The sequence below is a fragment of the Vidua macroura genome, chromosome 8 (genome assembly GCF_024509145.1).
Source record: "Vidua macroura isolate BioBank_ID:100142 chromosome 8, ASM2450914v1, whole genome shotgun sequence".
NCBI classification, from domain to species: Eukaryota; Metazoa; Chordata; class Aves; order Passeriformes; family Viduidae; genus Vidua; species Vidua macroura.
The window spans coordinates 9,865,382-9,883,481 of record NC_071578.1 but is presented as its reverse complement, the minus strand read 5'-3'; the positions used below and the strand labels follow the sequence as shown (position 1 = coordinate 9,883,481).

At 38.9% G+C, this 18,100-nt stretch overlaps 1 protein-coding gene across 5 annotated transcripts in view; it reads left to right on the top strand.

Moving 5' to 3' along the window:
• SHOC2 (SHOC2 leucine rich repeat scaffold protein) overlaps nucleotides 1–18,100 on the top strand; it is a 64,788-nt gene that overhangs the window by 12,050 nt on the left and 34,638 nt on the right. For all 5 annotated transcript variants that reach the window (XR_008438242.1, XR_008438241.1, XR_008438243.1 and 2 more), the window contains one exon: nucleotides 12,101–13,035. Coding sequence is in view for 2 of the 5 variants with exons in the window: in XM_053984446.1 (XP_053840421.1) it covers nucleotides 12,333–13,035 (703 nt within the window). In the remaining 3 variants the exon portion in view is untranslated. The remainder of the gene's footprint in view (nucleotides 1–12,100; nucleotides 13,036–18,100) is intronic.

The following is an 18,100-nucleotide window of genomic DNA, read 5'->3' as shown; positions in this document are numbered from 1 at the left end:
AGCAGTGAAACAGTATCATCTGCACAGATCTGACATGAGGAATTTAGGAGTTAGAGGACAGCACACAGTATGTCAAAAATTTAGGCTGTGGTTAAACCTTTTTCTCTCGGTCCTATTTCCAACTGGTAGTCCTCACAAGCATGGATCAAATTTAGCCTTAGAAAGCAAGAATCATTTAAAATCAAAATTTCCTTCTTTGGGTCATGTCTGAATTTGATCCCCATAGGATGCTGATCTAATATAAAGTCATTTAATATGTATATTTATTTTTAAAAAGTTGTTAATTTATGTTTTTAGCATTTAAGTGCGCTTCAATACTATGCTAGTACTGACAGTTGTCAGACTAGTTATGCTACTCTGTAAGAATTACAGAAGCTTTTGGTTTGGTAGGAATTTGTGCAGTACACACTGATATTTAGCTCTTCAGATTGCAAATTCTCCACCTCCTGTTTGAAGAATTATTGTCAGAGAATATAAGAAGGAGGGGAGGAAGGAGGAATTGTGGGGGAGAGAACCTGCCCCTGTTTGCACAGCCTTATGCCCAAGAATCACAGGAGCTGGGGGCTAGTGGGGAGGAGGTTTGCTCAGACATGTGCTGGTCCTTTAGCGCCAGATAGGAATAAAATACTGGCTGTAACTGGACTGTTTCTTGCCTTGCAGCAAAGGGAGGGCTGGAGCAAGGCTTTGTGGTGGGATGGGGGAATAGCTCTGGCATGTTGTGCCTGGTTGGGAGGGTGGCACTGGCCGTGCCCGGTTGCAGGGCTCACAGCAATTCAGGTCCTGCTCCACACATCCTACTTGGCCAGTTCTGATGTCCTGCCTGTCTGTCTGCCTCTGCTCTTTGGTTATTCCTGTACATTGCCAGAGTTTCTTGCAGCCTGTTCCCAGTACTCCTTTCTCACTTCAGCTGCATGCTGGTGGTTCTCATCTCTTTTACCCATACTGGTGTTTGATCTCTTTTTCTCATCCTTTATGTTTTCCTTGGAAGTATCATTCCTGTGATTTTTTTCTTCCTTCCTCACTATTTTGAGAATGGTTGAGTGAGAAAGGAACAAGCAGGTAGCAAGTATTAGTTAAAAATAGTTTATCAACTTCTTTGTTAAACTGATATTTATTTATTTGTTTTTAGAGTTTCAGGTACAATGTTTCTACAGTGTTTCAGTTTCTTATTCTTTCTGTTCAGGAGCTCTGTTCTCACATCCTCAGATATTTTCCTAGTATTCTCATACTGTTCATATATATAGATAGTACCATCATTTTGAACATATTGTTCTGGAGCATATTGTCATACTAAAATTTGTTCAGTCCTTCAAGTCAATTTGTGAGGCTGTATATTTTTCCTGAGTGCTTTGAGCATATGTCTAATACTTTTTGGATTACACTTGGTTTGAAAAGGACTCACTGTCTTTTAATTCGAGTTGGTTCAACCTGTGCAACTCATGTGAATGTCACTTAGATGGTTGAAATACCCCTCTCCTGCTCTGTGCAGAAATTAAGGCTCCATCACTTTCGTTAAGCTGTTAATTGGAGGTTGGGTCAGGGTCACTCTGCAAGGAGCTGAGAGCTTTCTCACCTCTGTGCAGGTCAGAGAGGAGCAGATGTGGGCAATCCCAGCGCAGGGAATGACTTGTTCTCAGCTTGCAAAGCTCAGTGCAATCCTCTGGTCCATTTACTCAATGGGAATAGATTCTGCAAGGCACAAATATCTGGAGACCAGCAGGCCTGGTGAGACACTGTTGTACCTGAGCTGCTGTAAAGGTAGCATTTCAAATGTTCACAAACAGACAATTTCTTGCTGAATTACGTGGACATTTATGACATCTGTTTTCTGTCTGAAAGAAAGGCCAATAAGGTGCAAAAATGTCACTCAGTATAAATAGGCATATAGTACAATTTTGTTTTTAATTTTTTAGGATAGTGATGTGAACTTTAGTAGTGTAGCTCTAAGCTAGCCTGCTTATTCATCAGTTTTTTCAGATTTCCATTATCTTTTTAATTTTTTGGAAAGTGGTGAGGTAAAAGGTATTGTTGCAATATTTATACAATGTTGCTTTATTCAGATTGCATCTAAATTTTTTCCAGGTTAGCATTGCTACTACTTTCTACTTCTGCAATACACAAGCCTTTCAGGTGTGCTAAGAGTCTATCACTGAGCTAATTTTTGACAAGCAGAAGTCATGTTTTTCACGGTTTCTAGGAAAATTGTAATTGAAGACTTTTTTTTTTTTAAGAAAAGAAAAAGATATCTCATCTGAACAGATTTTGAAGAATCTGCTTGGAAGGGATCACAGTGGTTTTCTTTTTACTTTTTTTTTTCTTTTGGAGGAAAACATCTTGTTCCTGTGAAAGGACCCAATTTATCATGTGTTTTCCAGAATTGTTAGTATGTGTGAAATAATCTTTTAATTGGGCTCAAAGGTACGAGCAGAATAATGTTCAGCGCTGGAGCTGAGGGTGTTTTGTGCATCAGGCTCTGTGACAGTGGGGGTGAAGATGAGTGTTCATGGTAGGTCTGGACATTTCATGGTTCTTCACAGGAAGAACGTTTTTTTCTTGTCCTTGTTCGTTTCACTTTTATCTGCTATCCTGGGAAAGAAATCTCTGGGATCATCTTGGGAATCTGTAAGAATGTGGATGAACTTGCAATACATTCAAATGCTGTCATTTTTGGGTTTTTTGTAATGCTAATGCATTCAATGTTGAGTGGGGAAGAAAAGATGTAAAAAGCTAAATAAAAATACTCCTAAGAAGTTATGAAAATTGAGTTTTCAATATAAAGCAATCAGAATTAGGTAGGTGTGAATGAGATGGCTTCCAGTGCTGTAGGTGACCATACTTGTCAGTGTTTAATACCTCTCCAATCACTACATACTTTTGCCATCTCCAAGACCCCTTCTCCACGCAGTGTGTAGGAGCAGGAGTGGTGCCTGTTGGTTGATTATTTTCTCAGTATTTTTATGTCTGTGATACTCTCCTATGTAGAATTTCTTATCAGCTGCTTCTTGCCCATCACCTATGCCTGCCAGCCTCCCGTCCTTGTTCTTGCTCCAGCTCCTGCCTGTTTCTCAGCTTGCCCGTGCTCCAGTCAGGAGCTTTTTCCTCTGTGTGGCTTCTGTAACCCAGAGGAAGGTGGGGAGGACGGTAAGAGGGTATCTCAGCTGAAAGGAAAGGTCTCTTTGGCCCCCCTGGGTTTGACTTGCTCTGTGGGAATGCCTTGTAGCAGCAGAAGCTGTTGGAGTTGAGGATGTGAAGCAGGCTCGGGCTGTGTGAAATACTCAGAGCTTTGTTGCCACAGGAACTCCTTGTAGTTTTCTTATTAGACTTTGAGTGGCCAGGAGTGAATATGTGGTGAAATTCACTGTGGCACAAACATCAGAATAGATTTGAAATCCCTAGTCTAAACTAGAAATGCCATAGTTATTAAATTGGTGTTCAGATTACCTTCAACTTGAACAAAGCCATGTGCTTTTACCAGCTGTTAGTCTTGCAAGCAGCTCAACCAAGTAAATTATCTTACCTTTTCCCTCTATTCTTATGTTCCCTCAAGGCCCCTCTTTCCAACCCCAAAACAATCCAAAAAACCCTGAGGGCTGGCAAGCAGATGCTGCCAAAAGTCAGCTTGGAGTGAAGTCTTATATGGATCAATGTGTTTGAAGAAGCCTTTGCCACAGAGCCCTGGCTGTATGCAGGGCCACCTGAGTCACCTATGGAATGCATCTATTTGTTTCAATAATGCTTCACTGCTTTATGTCATTGTGTTTAATTCTGTTTTGCTCAATGGGGGAAAGCAGCTGAAAGCTTTGAAAGAGGCTTGGGAGTAATTTTGGTCTTCATCACCTCCTCAGGGTGTATAATGAGCCTGCATTTCCATGGTGCCATTAATTTGTGAAGTTCCCCAAGGTATTTCTGAGTTGCTTTGGCTTCTCCAGCTGTGGTTGAGCAGTAGTGCAGGAACATGGAATCCATTGGAATATGGTAATCTGTTTAACCACGTGCAGTAATGCAGCATAAGAGGGTGAGGACAGGGAGGGAATAATGCAAAACCCAGTTGAAACTGAGTGGGCAGAATGCAATTAACCTCAGAAATGTAGCAGTTAAAATGAGACTCCAGCTGGAGTGGGCACACATAATACGGGAAAAATACCATTTCTCTTTGACAGTTTCTAGTTCTTGTATCTGAGTATTTGGATGGCAGAAGTAGTCGGTCACATCATGTTTAGGCAAATGATTGCTGGAGAAAAGAGATGATAATGCTTTAACTTGTATCTAGTTAGCTGAAACACAGCAATTTCTTTGTCCTCATGTTATACATACACACACACACACACATATATATATATATATATATATATTTATTAACCTGGCCTGAATCAGTTGCTTTCACCAGTTAAGATGCATTTATGAGAGAGTCAGATTACAAAACCAAACAAAAAAGCCTCACTGGAAAGAACACTGCTTGAGCACTAATGGGGGAAGATGTGTAGATTTTTTTGACTTTTCATTTGGAATCGTCTACATTTGTTTTAGTTTCTGGTAATATTTAAATATATAATGGAAACTTTTGGGAAAATATACTGTCATAAACAACTCTAGCTGATAATTGTGCAGTTTTCAAATTAATTTTATTTAATTTAGTTGTAATGAAGCAGAAATGTACACTTAGAGCAAATTTGATGCTGATTGTGGTTGTTATCTTTTCTCTGGAAAGAATGCTGATCTGTTCAAGAGCTAGTTATTTTCTAAGAACTGGTCAGATCCAAAATATGTTAATGATTTTAAAGGTGAGGAGATGTGTAATTGGAAACTGGTGGGTAAAGTATTTTTTTGGACTTTGACAGACACTTCTGTATCTTCCAAACTCACAACGTTAGTTGAAAAGTAAATGTTACTGCAGATTTCCTTTTCAATGCATTAGTTATATTTAAACTAGATGTTCAATAAAACAAATATGTCCAAGCTTTTGTCATCTTAACTGAAGATCAAGAACTGCAAATAATTTTAGCTAAAAACAATAAAAAAATTGAAGAGAGGCCAGATATTGTTCAGTGCTGAGCTGCAATAATGTAGTTATTGTGGCTTTGTCTGCTAGAAAATAGAAGGTAAAGAGTCATCGCTCCTTTTCATATACAAAATTGTGTTATAAACACCTCTTGTTTTTTTCAATATTTTTTTTTTTTTAAACATAGTGTTCCTCTGCAAAAGGATCCAGTGGCATACAGTCACTAATTATGGTCAGAAAATTTGAGGGACTGATAATCATCCAGCACTGAACTTTGTGAAATAGTCATAATTATTACAGAAAACCATGTTGAAGAAGGTGAGCAAACTTACTGCCTCAAATTCAGAGATAAATAAACAGACAACTGCTACAATGAACAAGATTTTTGGTAGATAATCCTGTGTTGCTGTTAGGGGCTAGGTCGGGATGCTACCTTAGGTAGTGATTGTTTTTGTTTAGCTGTGATGGGGTTTTGTGTGTGCTTTGTCCCAATCTCTGTAGGATCAACATAACTTAATTTGTTGATAATATAGATTGTTAGTAGATAATGTGTTACTCTGCTGTTGCTTTGTGTGTTTACTTTCTCTCTTGGTTGTAATTAATGTTTAGTCTCCTTTTTAGTAGGTTTTGTTTTGATAAGTTGTTTTTATTGCTCAGAGGAAATGATGAATGAATAAAAAATATTTAGTGCTGGTTTGTAGTTTGTATCATCACGTTTGGTGGGACCAGTGCCATTTTCTGTCAAATTGGTAACAAAACAGTGTGTGGCAGGTTGCTTCCTTTGTTTATAGGAGCTGTTGAGGGATCTGAATAGTTGTGTCTGTAGTGGTAATAGTGAAAGGTTGCTTTATATTGGAAATGAAGTTTTTGCTACAAGTGGGTGATCTTTATTCAAAAGAGGGTATTGGGTGGATTGGGAGTACTTGCTCTTGCAGAAGGTTGTATGCCACTATAGATAGAGAAGTTGTGTGGTCAAAAGAAATAAGAACTGGGTTATATTCTTAGAATTACCCTTTTAAGAGATATTAGAACCTGCACTAAATCCTGGAAATTTGTTTCATCTAGAAAGTTAGGATTTTCAAATTTCTTGTATTATGCAGGATTACACAGCCTGCTGATACAGCGAGTTGCCATGGAAATGGAGACATGCAGCTCAAAAGGTACATGCTGGGGGGCCACACATGCAGAAAGTACCTTTTTACATATTAAAATAAGCTGCTTCATGGAGTTAGCAGAATTCTTTGCTCTTGGAGTCTATTTCTACCAAAACATGCAATGGTATTTTATTACTTGGCCAAAAAAACAGTGGGTTTTTGTTCCCGCAAAGGAGAAGAAGAGAAAGTGCTTCATAAAAATAATGTTGGAGTGCACAGAATGAATCACAGTATGTATATTTTTGTACTTGATAGGTGAGTTCAAAGGCAGGGCACAAAAGATTATTTCTCCCTCCTAGGAACTTAAGGCATAGGTGACTTTCTGTCTGCATAGGTGACTTTCTGTCTGCAGGTGTGGAACCTTTTTGTCCCCACTGCTCTGGACTTTGGTATGTGACCTGGCACTTAGTGAAGGGAAGTACTTCCAGAGGGCAAAGCTGATGACCAGTGAGTGAAAAGATGGATTCCAAAGCTTCAAAGCCAGCAGTGATGTCCATGTGCCTGCCCATCTGCTCTGGAAGGGCACAGTTTTGTCAGAAGCTGGGATGGGATGTCCTGGGAGATCTGCCTGATTCTGCAGGCACAGAATGATCAACCTTCAAAATCTTTAGAAACTCACTTGCTTATTTATAGTTGCTCCAGGTGTAACTGCACATAGGTTTATAATTAGGTGCCTATAGTTACAGATGTGCTTGCAGATTTAATACACCACAAGTGAGGTGTAAGGAAGCCCTTAGAGATGGTCTAAATGCAGTTGTTGCCCCCTTGCTCTGCGGTTTGCTCAGTCGTTGCGTCGACCCCCAGGTTTTGCTGGAATGCGAGGCTGGGTTCTGCTCGGCTCTTTGGCAGCCGGGGAAGCAGCAAACAGTCGGGCTGCTCTTGGCTGCAGTCCTGTGGCAGATGAAGATGTTTTGAAGGGCTTGGAGGGCTGTCAGGACCCAGGCCTCCTCCTTACCCAGCTCCACAGGCTCAGGCTGTGCCTGCAGTGAACAAGCCGCTCCCTCAGCGTGAGAGGGGATTAGGGTGAAAGCTGTGTCACATCCTGGGGTGTTGAAATCAGGCTGAATTGTTAGGCTGTGAACTACCATCTGCTGGCTGTCCACTTAGAGGACTGAGATGAATTTAATGGTCAGCCTTCTCTATTGAACAAGCCAGCCAGGATAGCTGGCACCATGGCAGTATTGCCCTGCTGCCTTTGAGCACCCTGTACTCTGGAATAACAGGTTTGTTGCCAAAGAAGAAAAGCTGTCTAGCTGGTGTATTTCAGGAGCACTGCTTTTGTTGAGATAGATGAGGCGGTTTTTGATCTCTGGTGGAGTGATGGCTGGTTGTTCCCTTGCTGTCTCCATACCTCTGAGTGAGGTTTTTTGTTTAGAGGAGCTGTGCAACCACTGGTGCCTGAGTCAGCAGTTTGCTCCCAGCTGGTCCGTGGTGGCTGCAGTGGCAGAAGCTGAAATGCACTTACGCAGATGAAAACTCTAGGTCAGATGTTTGAAGCTAGCAAATTGTAGGAGAGAATGTGCTTTGTTTGCAAGTGACTCGTTTGCTTGAGCTGTTTGGGTTTCCAAATGAAAGTAGTGACTATGGTGGTTGAGGTTTTTTCGGGTTGGCTTTTTTTTTTTTTTTTTTTTTTTAATATGTGGTATTGAAAATGGAAATTCATTGTAGCCATTTGGGCTAAGTTTTAAATTTCATCCATTGCTTATTGATGTGTTCATCTTTGTGGTGTGCTGGAATATGAAATGCTTTTGATGTATCCCATGCTGCTCTAATTAAAAAGTAAATACTTTTAACAAGGTAGATTTTTTTTTTTTAGTGTGTGTTTGTTTATGAAGAGATGTTGCTGCATTTACCAGATAGCATTTGAACTCTGCCTTGTTGTTAAGAATCACTTAGAATTGACTAATCAGAAATACCTAGGTCAGAATTGCTATCTCAGGACATTTTATTTATTATGTAGTACAATAATTGTCTGCTTACTCCAGAGTGTCAAGTATGAGTTGATTCCTTATTTCTTCGACTTGTTTTGTGTTTGGAATGATCCTCTGCTGTTTAGGTTGAAAAGCCCTAGCCATAGTGTGGTTTAAGTTTAGTACAAACACAAAATGAAGAGAAAAATCATTGCTATTGTGATAAAAAGTTCTATATGTAGTAAAAAAATTTCTTTTCAAATGCAGGCCTGTATGTCTCTTGCTACATTACAGAAGTGAAATTCTGTTACAGCTGAGTGTAATGTATTACACTTCAGTGAAAATGATGCCTTAGATATTACATGCTTAGAATATCAGAAATGTTTATGGTTTGAAGTGCCTGGTTTGGGTACTGAAGCACAGAAGGGGAACCAGTAAGGGTTTAGGTGGAGCTGTAAAGTGACCATTTTGTAAGATGATGTGCCACTATGATTTTCCTTTGGCAGAGGAGACCGCTGTTGGTTAGCCTCGTCACTTGAGAGGGAAATGTTTCAGCTGTGGGAGACTCTTTATTTCATTTAACGATTTCTTCTTCAAGCCATCTCTGTAAACTCACAGGAAACTTTCATATAGTTACAAGTCACAAGACACTTGAACGCATCCTCTGGGAAGTGAGTGACTGCTGGGAGTCACTCATGCGGGGAGCAGCCTGTTCTGGACGGTCCCACCACTTTGCAGTAGTGGGTAGGAGACAGTTAAGGCTTTTACAGCCTTACTTGAATAGCAGTTGGCTGAAATCCTTTATCTCAAGCCTCATATTGTGTTAGATAGTGACCAGGAAACATCGGTATTTATATTGCCAAGTTGCAGTGATTAGTGTAGTGTTATTCCTAGAACTGCAAAATGTTCCTACACTACCGCACTTTTAGTAAAGCATTTATTGCGTGAATGTTTTAAGTTGTATTGCTCAGAAAAACTGAAATCTCTTTTCAATTACTTGTACATATTAAAAAAAAAATAGTTAAAATTTACAAGGTAAATGTGTTCCTCTTTTCCAGACAGTAAGGAAGGTGATACAGTTTAGGCTGAAATTGCTTCTGTTTCTGAAGTTTCATCAGTTAACAAAAAACCCCGAAATACATCTGGTTTATGTTCACCAGACATCAGGAGGAGTGGATCAAAACTCTGGAGTTGGTTATTTATAGCTATTTACAAATACTTTACTTTTAAAAAGTAATATTTGGAACAGGAAAGAGATTATTTTCCTTCACTTCTTTAAAAGTTTTTTTCCCCCCTTCACATACTGTGCCAAGCAAGAGTCTCATTAAATTTTCCAAGTTCTCCAGGACATAATAGTTAAATGTTTTTATGTCAATTAATATTGACAGGAAGTCAGTTTGAACAGCATTGGAAAATGGAAGTAGTTGGCAGAACTAGCTAATTTCACTTAATTTCCTTTTGCTAAAAATATTTCTAAAAGAAGCTCTCCTTTTGAGATACAATGAATGCTTGTTTGACTGTGGTTTAGAATTGATTGTGACTCTTGTCCTTTAACTGAAAGGGCTTGAAAAATATGCATAACCTTTTGAAACATATCTAACTTCCTCTCTAGTATATGTTGTTATACTCATGCCCACCAAAAGTTTACATACATGTTTGACTTGTTGTACGTGAGTAACCCCATCAGCTTGAGTGATCTGCAGTAGGGATCATGTAGAGCAACTTAAGTGAAGTTGAACATTTAATTTCTTTCTAGGTAAAATGAAAATTATTGCTAACCAAGACGGTGAAATGCTTGCAGATTATTTGGAGCACTTGCACTGCTGAGCTGCTTTCAGCAGCACTAATCTCCAGCAGTCTTTCCTTTTTGAGGCTATTTCTAAACCTCCTCCAGCTGCTGTACACATAAGAAATGAAACAAATCTCTTGGTGGGTCCTAAATTTGATTAAATTGAAAGCTCAAGAGAGCAGCAGCCCTTTGAGTATTTTTCACTTCGGTGACTCGATGAGGAGCAGTAGCTGTTCTGGCATTGCTACACCTCTTTTCTGTGTATTATGGGCATTCAGAAACTCTGCTAGTTCTGGATTCTTTGTGTTACTGTTTCATAATGAAAACCTTGTCAAGCCTTTCAGGCTCCCACCCTTTAGTCAGCTGTACTTTTGCACTGGGAGTCATTGCATGTCCTATTACTGGCATTTTACAAGCGTGTAGATTATACATTGCTGAGAAGAAGTTTTAAATATAATCTGGTGAGGTTAGTAGTCTTGGGGAGAGGTCAAATTAATGGATGGTGTAAAAGCCATGTGGAAATCTTAAGGATAGAACCAGTAAAGAACTTCTAGTAAAGAACTGGCTTGTGCTGCTTTAGAAAACTCAGCAGTGCAGAAAATTTCCAAGGAAAGAACTGGTTTTGCTTGCTGCTGCTAGCATTCAGCCATGGTCCATTATAACAGAGTTGTCCAGAACACAGGAACTGGAGGCACTTTTGGCCTTCTTTTTGGTGGGAGGGGTTCTCTTTTTTGATATTACAGTGTCTGTAGCACACTTGGTGATGCTGCAGCAGTAATGAATCGAGGTGAAGGACTGGAAGGCACCTCCTGAGGCAGGTTCTCTTTTGAGCACTGTTACTGTACAGCTGGATTTACAGCTGGGATAAAGTGCCTTGTCCTTCTGATCATCTTTAAATAGATTTTATTTACCTTTTCAAAAAAATATGAATGAATATATATATATATATATAGCAAAGTGTACAGCTTTGTGTTCTCCATGTACATTTTTGCATTTGAAGGTAATCATACACAGCATGACCGTAGTTAAAAATGGTTACTTGAGCTTTGCTAAATTGCTTGTATGTATAGTACTTGCTGATGGCTTAAGTATGCAAAATATTATTTAATTGATTTTGATTACAAGCTTTATAACTTGGCAGAAGTTGGAATGCAGGACAGTAACACAGTTCCTGTGAAGGTTTTAAGAGTATTTAAACAGGGTGGCTGGGAAACAAGGGACCTTTCTTCAGCAGTGGATACTTCATATCAAAGCTAAAAGGTGGACTCATATGGAGACATGAAATTATTGTTGCCATTGATTGTTTATTTTTCTTCCACAAAGATACATTCAAAAACCTTTCTGCGTTACTCAGAATCATGAAGTTCTTGGGCGTGTTGTGTGTTTTTAATTGAAACATGAAGAAAAGCTATTTTCCATGATGCAAGATGATTTTGTAAAAATGTAAATGAGTCTTTATAGATTTGAGACATCTGTTCACTTATTAGGTTCATTGTAGTCATTGAGGGGGAAAATTCAAGATACGGTAAAGATATATTGTGTCCTACTCCCAAGAGAAATTCCTTCCTAATTTTGCTTTTCTTGAAGCATAATATATTATTTCTTCTGGGCTTTGGGCTGACTTTTTGATAGGTGTATTTTAAAAATCCTTGTGCTTGGTTCTTCAAAGCACATGAATCTGGTGAGAATGTTCTGCTCCACATGAAAAGCAGAGACCTGCTGTTCAGAGCTGGTCAGAAAAGAGATCTCAAGGCAAAGTGTTTGTGTTACTGAGCATATTAGATTTTACTGTAGATTGAACTAAGATTCTTTTGTTCTGAAAGAATAAGCCTGTACAGGTTTCTTTGAAGAGGTAGACACTTAAAATTATAGCAGATATTTATTGGCTGATTGGGCATTGAGGGAAGAGAGAATATTCATGTTGAGGACCAGGAGGTTATTGTAAGAACTAGGTTAGATGTAAGATGGTGACTCAGATGTAGTACTGAAGGCAGTATTATGTTTAAGAATTGTGATTTTTCTTCCCTAACATATATTAATTAATACAGTTCTTGTACCACAGTGGATCTTGTAAGTCATATGTGTAGTATTTTTGGTTTAGCCTTGGGTTTTTCATTGACATTTGAACAGAAGGACAAATCATTAACCTGAGTTAGTGAGCACAGGTAGAATTGATGTAGAAACACTCAGTATTTAACTGGAAGTTTTATATTGACACTAACTTTGGCTTCTCTTCTCTATGTTCCAGAAATACTAATACGGAGTGTTTGACCTGATCTCCACAGCTGAATCTCCTGATAGTAGGATTAGGAAAGAGTGCCTTCAGAACCAATATGTAGCAAATGGGTGTCACACCTCTGAAGCTCCTCCCTGGGTTCAACACTTGTGTGTTTTAAGGATCCTTGTTGCCTCAGCACTGAATTGTTCTTGTGGACTTCAGAAACAGATTTCATGCGGTGCTTGCTGAACGTTGAGTCACCATGAGTAGTAATCTAGGAAAAGAAAAGGACTGTAAAGAGAAGGATCCAAAAGTCCAATCGTCAAAAGAAAGGGAGAAGGAGGCAAAGGCCTCCGGAGGATTTGGGAAAGAGAGCAAAGAAAAGGAGCCTAAGACCAAAGGGAAAGATGCCAAAGATGGAAAGAAGGACTCCAGCAGCACGCAGCCTGGGGTAGCTTTTTCAGTGGACAATACGATAAAAAGACCTAATCCTGCCACAGGTACTCGCAAAAAATCCAGCAATGCTGAAGTGATCAAAGAGCTAAATAAATGCCGGGAAGAGAATTCTATGCGCTTGGACTTGTCCAAGAGGTCTATACACTTGCTTCCATCAGCTATCAAAGAGCTAACGCAGTTAACAGAACTTTATTTATACAGTAACAAACTGCAGTGCCTACCGGCAGAGGTGGGCTGTCTCGTGAACCTGGTGACGCTGGCTCTGAGTGAAAACTCACTCACCAGTTTGCCTGACTCTCTTGATAACTTGAAGAAACTGCGCATGCTTGACCTGCGGCACAACAAACTGCGAGAAATCCCCTCGGTGGTGTACAGGCTAAGCTCCCTCGCCACTCTGTACCTACGCTTTAATCGTATAACTACTGTGGAAAAGGATATCAAAAACTTGTCAAAACTCACCATGCTTAGCATACGAGAGAACAAAATCAAGCAACTACCTGCTGAAATTGGTAAGTGATTATACTGACTGAAAGTGTAATGCTGTCTTTACGTTCACTGCAGTTCAGTCAATTATACATAGACTGTCACTTTTCCAACTGCACTTTATTTAAAACTACATAAAATTATGCTCTTGATCATACTGTTCCACTGTTAGCTTGTGAATAGTCAATACCTTGTATATATATATTTTTTTTAAACAACAAAAGCACTTTTTCTTCATCTGTCATCTTAAAATCAGATGTATATTGTTTTCATCTTTGCTTTGTACTTTCACATATTGTGTCTTGAGGGCCCAGATGGTTTTAAAAAAAAAAGAGATACAGGGGCATTTTTTATTTTAAGATTTTTTATAAATCATTTATGAATGTTCCAAGTTATAAACACATTATGGGCATGTTACAGAGGGGTGTGACCGCAGTAATACAAGGTAGAATAGATAGCTATTACCATGAGCAAGTCGTTGGGTGCTGTAACAATTAATCTAGGTTAACGATTTGTGTAAGTGTCTGCCTTTTATAAGTCATGAATGTATTAATATATGGACTCTGAAGTGACCAAATGTTGTACACATGGCTGATGATTCTTATGATTTTGTAATGAATAGTATTTGTTTTTCCAAACATTGTTACCAAAGTTCAAAAGATGGTGAACTAGTGTCAAAGTGCATTATTATTTTAAATGGTTTATTACACAAAATGTGCTGGACTAGCTGTATATCAGAACTTCTGTGTTGTTCCTAATATATCCCACTTCATGGAAAATGTCTTTATAACACTGTTCTCAAGCAATGTTTGAACAATGTGTGTGCCCTATAAAAGTGTGATTCTGTTAATCAGTAGTTTTTTTTCTGTATGTCACCAGTTTTTAAAATGCAAGTATAGTTTGGCCCTTTTAGGGGGTGGGGGAGTATAAACTTCACACAATTAAGAAACTGCTTTGACTTTCTTCAAGTGTGAAAAAAAAAAAAACTTGTGAAAGCCTTTGAAACACTGTGAGTAATAACTCCCATGCCCTGTTTCCAAAAGCTGCTGTGGGACTTTCCTATTGTCCAAGCCAGTGTGTGAGTGTGTTGCTACTGAAGTGGCCCCTATGGTCACCAGTTTTGCAAAGCTTGGGAAACGCTCTTGTTTGTATACCTGATCTTTCTCAAGCCAGCACTGTTTGCTCTTTATCTGGCACGTTGATATGAAAAATACATAAGATAATGTGTTCTTGATGGTGGGAACTCCTGGACATGCCTGAAACTGCTAATCCAGTTACCAGCAATGCCCAGTACAGCGAGCTTTGTCCCTGGTAACAGGAGTGAAGAAATGCAGTGGTAATGCCAGCTGTTGGTCTGAGCCTTTGGCTCCCTGTGGTAGCTGCTGGGGATGGATTCTGCTGGAGCCACAGGAACACTTTTTCCTAGGCAGAAATGAAAGGGTTGATGTGGTATGTTTTCTGATCCACGTGATTTTTGAATTGTCATGAGCATCTCAGCTCAATTCAAATCCTTTGAATTTCCCTTGGGAGATTGAAGGAATTACAATTTTCAACTATTTTGACACTTGAGTTTAAGTTCAACAGCCTCGTTGGAATTTTTTACTGATCAACAAATGGTACTGGAAACCATGGGGCTGATGCTTACAGAAAACCCAGCATACTGTGTGTTTCTACATTCATTGAAGAAATTGTGGCCAGTTTAGCTGGTTGAGCTGTTATACAATTGTCAGTATTTTACCTGGTTCTGTTTGTGGCTCTGTTATTAGTTAATCTAGCAAAGAGCCATCTTCTGAGGTTCAACTGGGGATAGTGCTGCATAAATTTAAAGTAATACTAGTAGTTTGTGAAGAAGAAACTTCTGTGAGGTGTTGGATCCTAGTGTTTGGTGTTGTGCTTCAGAAACTTCTCATGTGTGTTTGATACTGCAGACATTGCTGCTGCTGAAACCTCTTTATTTCTTTTGTTTATTGAATATGGTTTACATGGAAGTATGTAATGTCTGTATGTGTTTGTTCACAGTAGTCTTGAAAGAGATCATGTGTAACTGCTTTATGGGAAAATTATTAGGTACTCACTCGAGTCATGAACATGTGACTTGTTTCTTCTTTTGTATTTTTTAATTGTCTTAATATGTGTACAGGCAGTGTTCTCAGTTCTCTATAAAACCCTAGCTTTGAGAACATTAACTACTTTACTTCTGTCTTTGTATCCAGCAGTTAGTCCTGCCTTTATTTGAATTGTGATAATGCTCATGTGCTTTTTTACGGGTCAGCACCTCATTGTGGAAGGCCTTTTAGAAGTACAAATGCAAGACAACTGTCGCCCTTATGAAGAATTTCAAAGGGAAATCATCAAGTCCAAGTATCCTTTCTTATTCAAAGTAAATTTCTCAGACTAGGTTTCCTGAAATTGAATCAGCTGAAAAATAAAATTAATTGGTGTTTAAGTAACACAAATAATTTAAACAGCCCAGACACATAGTACAAGCATTTGAAAATCTTTTTCATCAGAGTAAAACCAGATAAGATAGTTTAACTTCTGTAATGGATTTCTACTCACTTACTTTCATGTTGCTTTTTTTAATGAAATATTTGAATTGAAAACAGCTGACAAATGAAACTACTGAGAACTGTATTTCTGACTTTCCAATGGAATTTGTTTCTTTAAACACTTACTATTTCTCTACATTTCACTTATGCACTTCAAAAAAACCTTTCCCTTTTAAGTCTCAGTGCTTTTAATCCCTTGTATGTTTTATAATACAGTGTCTAAATATTATAAACTAGCAAGCACTCGTATTATCAGCTTGTAAATAACACAGAAATTTTTGTTGCTGCAGAATGGAAAGTAAAATGAAGCCATTATCTTTTACAAAGCAATATCATGTGGAGCATTTCAAATTCTTTTTAAAAATGCCCCATTGTTTTGAGGCCTAAGGCTCACAATGGTATGCTAGTGTGCTTGTTCATATTTTTAAAAATTCAATGCTTATGTAACCTGCTGACTTGTCCAGAGAGGAAGAGTCTTGCAGCAGTTAACTACAATGTGTTCATGTTGCTGATCTGGTGCACACCATGCAAAGAATCCTTGGTTTTCTTTACTTTGCCTTTTGAAAGTAGATGTGCTACAAAAAGGTTGGTCTGGACAAAAAGAAAATTAAAGACCAAGACTTCAGTTTGAAAAATGCTGCTATTGTTTCCTCAGAGAGGGATGGCATTAAGTCTTACCCTGGTGCTACAGACTTGTGATGGCTTTCACCGTTACTAAACAAAAATTTTCAGGTTTGTGTGAGAATAAGTTGCTTTCCAACTTTTGGACCTTGTTACTTTAAAATAAAGGGTCACCTGATTTATAAGCAATCATCCCATTGCTTTTCTAGGAATCTTTATTCTCCAGCCTGATTAAATAAAGTTTATTTTCCTTCTCCTCTTACTGAAATAAATTGAATGCAGGACTTTTAAGCGCTCTGATAATTGTGATGTTTCTGCCAACACCCAGCATGTCTTTGACTAGTTGATTTTTGTGCCAGTGATGTTCCATTGTTGTGAGATGCAGCACTTTCCCTCTGTTGCCTACATTTGTTCTCAGGTGGTCCTGGAGACTGCTTTGCAACTGACCTGTTTAAGGTGTTTGTTGTTTTGAGGAAAACCTGGAAGAGGTGAACCTGCCAGCTCTGAGCTGCTGTGAAATAAGCTAAAGTTTGGTTCTATGTTGGACTTTAAACTGTCTTTAGTAGCTAAACAACACAAACTTTAATTAAGTGACTACCCCTGAGGAAAAGTTGCTTTGCATTTAAAACAAGCGTTTTAGTGAGAAAGAGGAAGTGTTATTATCTATAGTTACTAAACAGATGTGTGTGTTTCTGGTCTTTCCCCCCTGCCCCAGAATTAAGCACCTCTCATTCCATGGCATCCAGTTGATTTATTATAGGTAGATACATACTAAATAATTTCTGCTTGTATTTATCAGACTTCTCTTAACACTTTTCTAGCAACGTCTATATTGCTTCTATATTTTAATGCACTTTGAAATTATTTCAGTCGACTGAGTACTAAGCTGAGGTCTTGGCGTGCATTATTGTATTTTCAAATATAAACATATTTGTTTGAATATCTTTTTTTTTTTTTTTTTTTTCCCTCCATGTTTAGCCAAAAGCTCTGCAGGTGAATTAGTGGGAGTTTTCATGAAATGGATGCACTGAGGTATAACAGCTTCGTCACTGAGGTATAACAGCTTCGTGATATTGAAAGTGGCAGGATCCGCTCCACTCCTGGCAGCTTCCCAGATGTGACGTTTGTCATCTCTTACTTTAGGTAGTTGAAATCGGTGTAGTTTCAGATTAGCCTGGAACTGGTGTGGGAGGGGGAGTGGGAGAGCATGAACTGGAGCAGGGAGAGCAGGACGGCGCTTGGCCCTCCCTGAGCCTGGGATCAGCAGGGCTGGCTGCAGCTCTCTCCAGTAGGATTGCTCTTGTGTATGAGCATGTCAAGTGCACTGCAGGTGCTCTGAGGAAGGGTGGATTGCTGTCTGCAGAGAGCTGTTGAAAATGCAGCAAATTTCATTTTCAGAATATTTTTCTCCCTTTCCTGGTACCTTCCATGTCTTGTACCACAGAACCGCGTGTAGCTTATTGGAATCCTGGTAGCGTGAGCTCAGCTGCACCTTACTGAAACAATGTTTTTATGTATAGTGGTGAGAATTCATTGATGAGAATTTCTTGATGGCAAAGCTACTCTGTTGTTCTTTCTTACAAATTGCATCCTACCTAACAGTGGTGATAAATTGTTTCAGAGTGCATCTTGCCCTGGTTCTGACTCTAGTCCTAAGCAAACACGTGCATAGAAACAGAGTAAGTTTATATATGAGGCTTAACCTGACTCCTTGCCCTCATACAACTATTTTTGTGTCAGGGATTTCCTGAGTGTGATGCAGCTTGTTTCATTAGTAATTCTCAGTACACTCTTCTTCCAGAGGCTTGGCCATTTTTTCCCTTTAAATTCTTATAAATGCCTTTCTTTAGTAAGGTCTGTAAGTTTGCTTTGAATGTTGTTCCTGACCATAAAGGTCACTGTTACGTAGATGTTGAATATA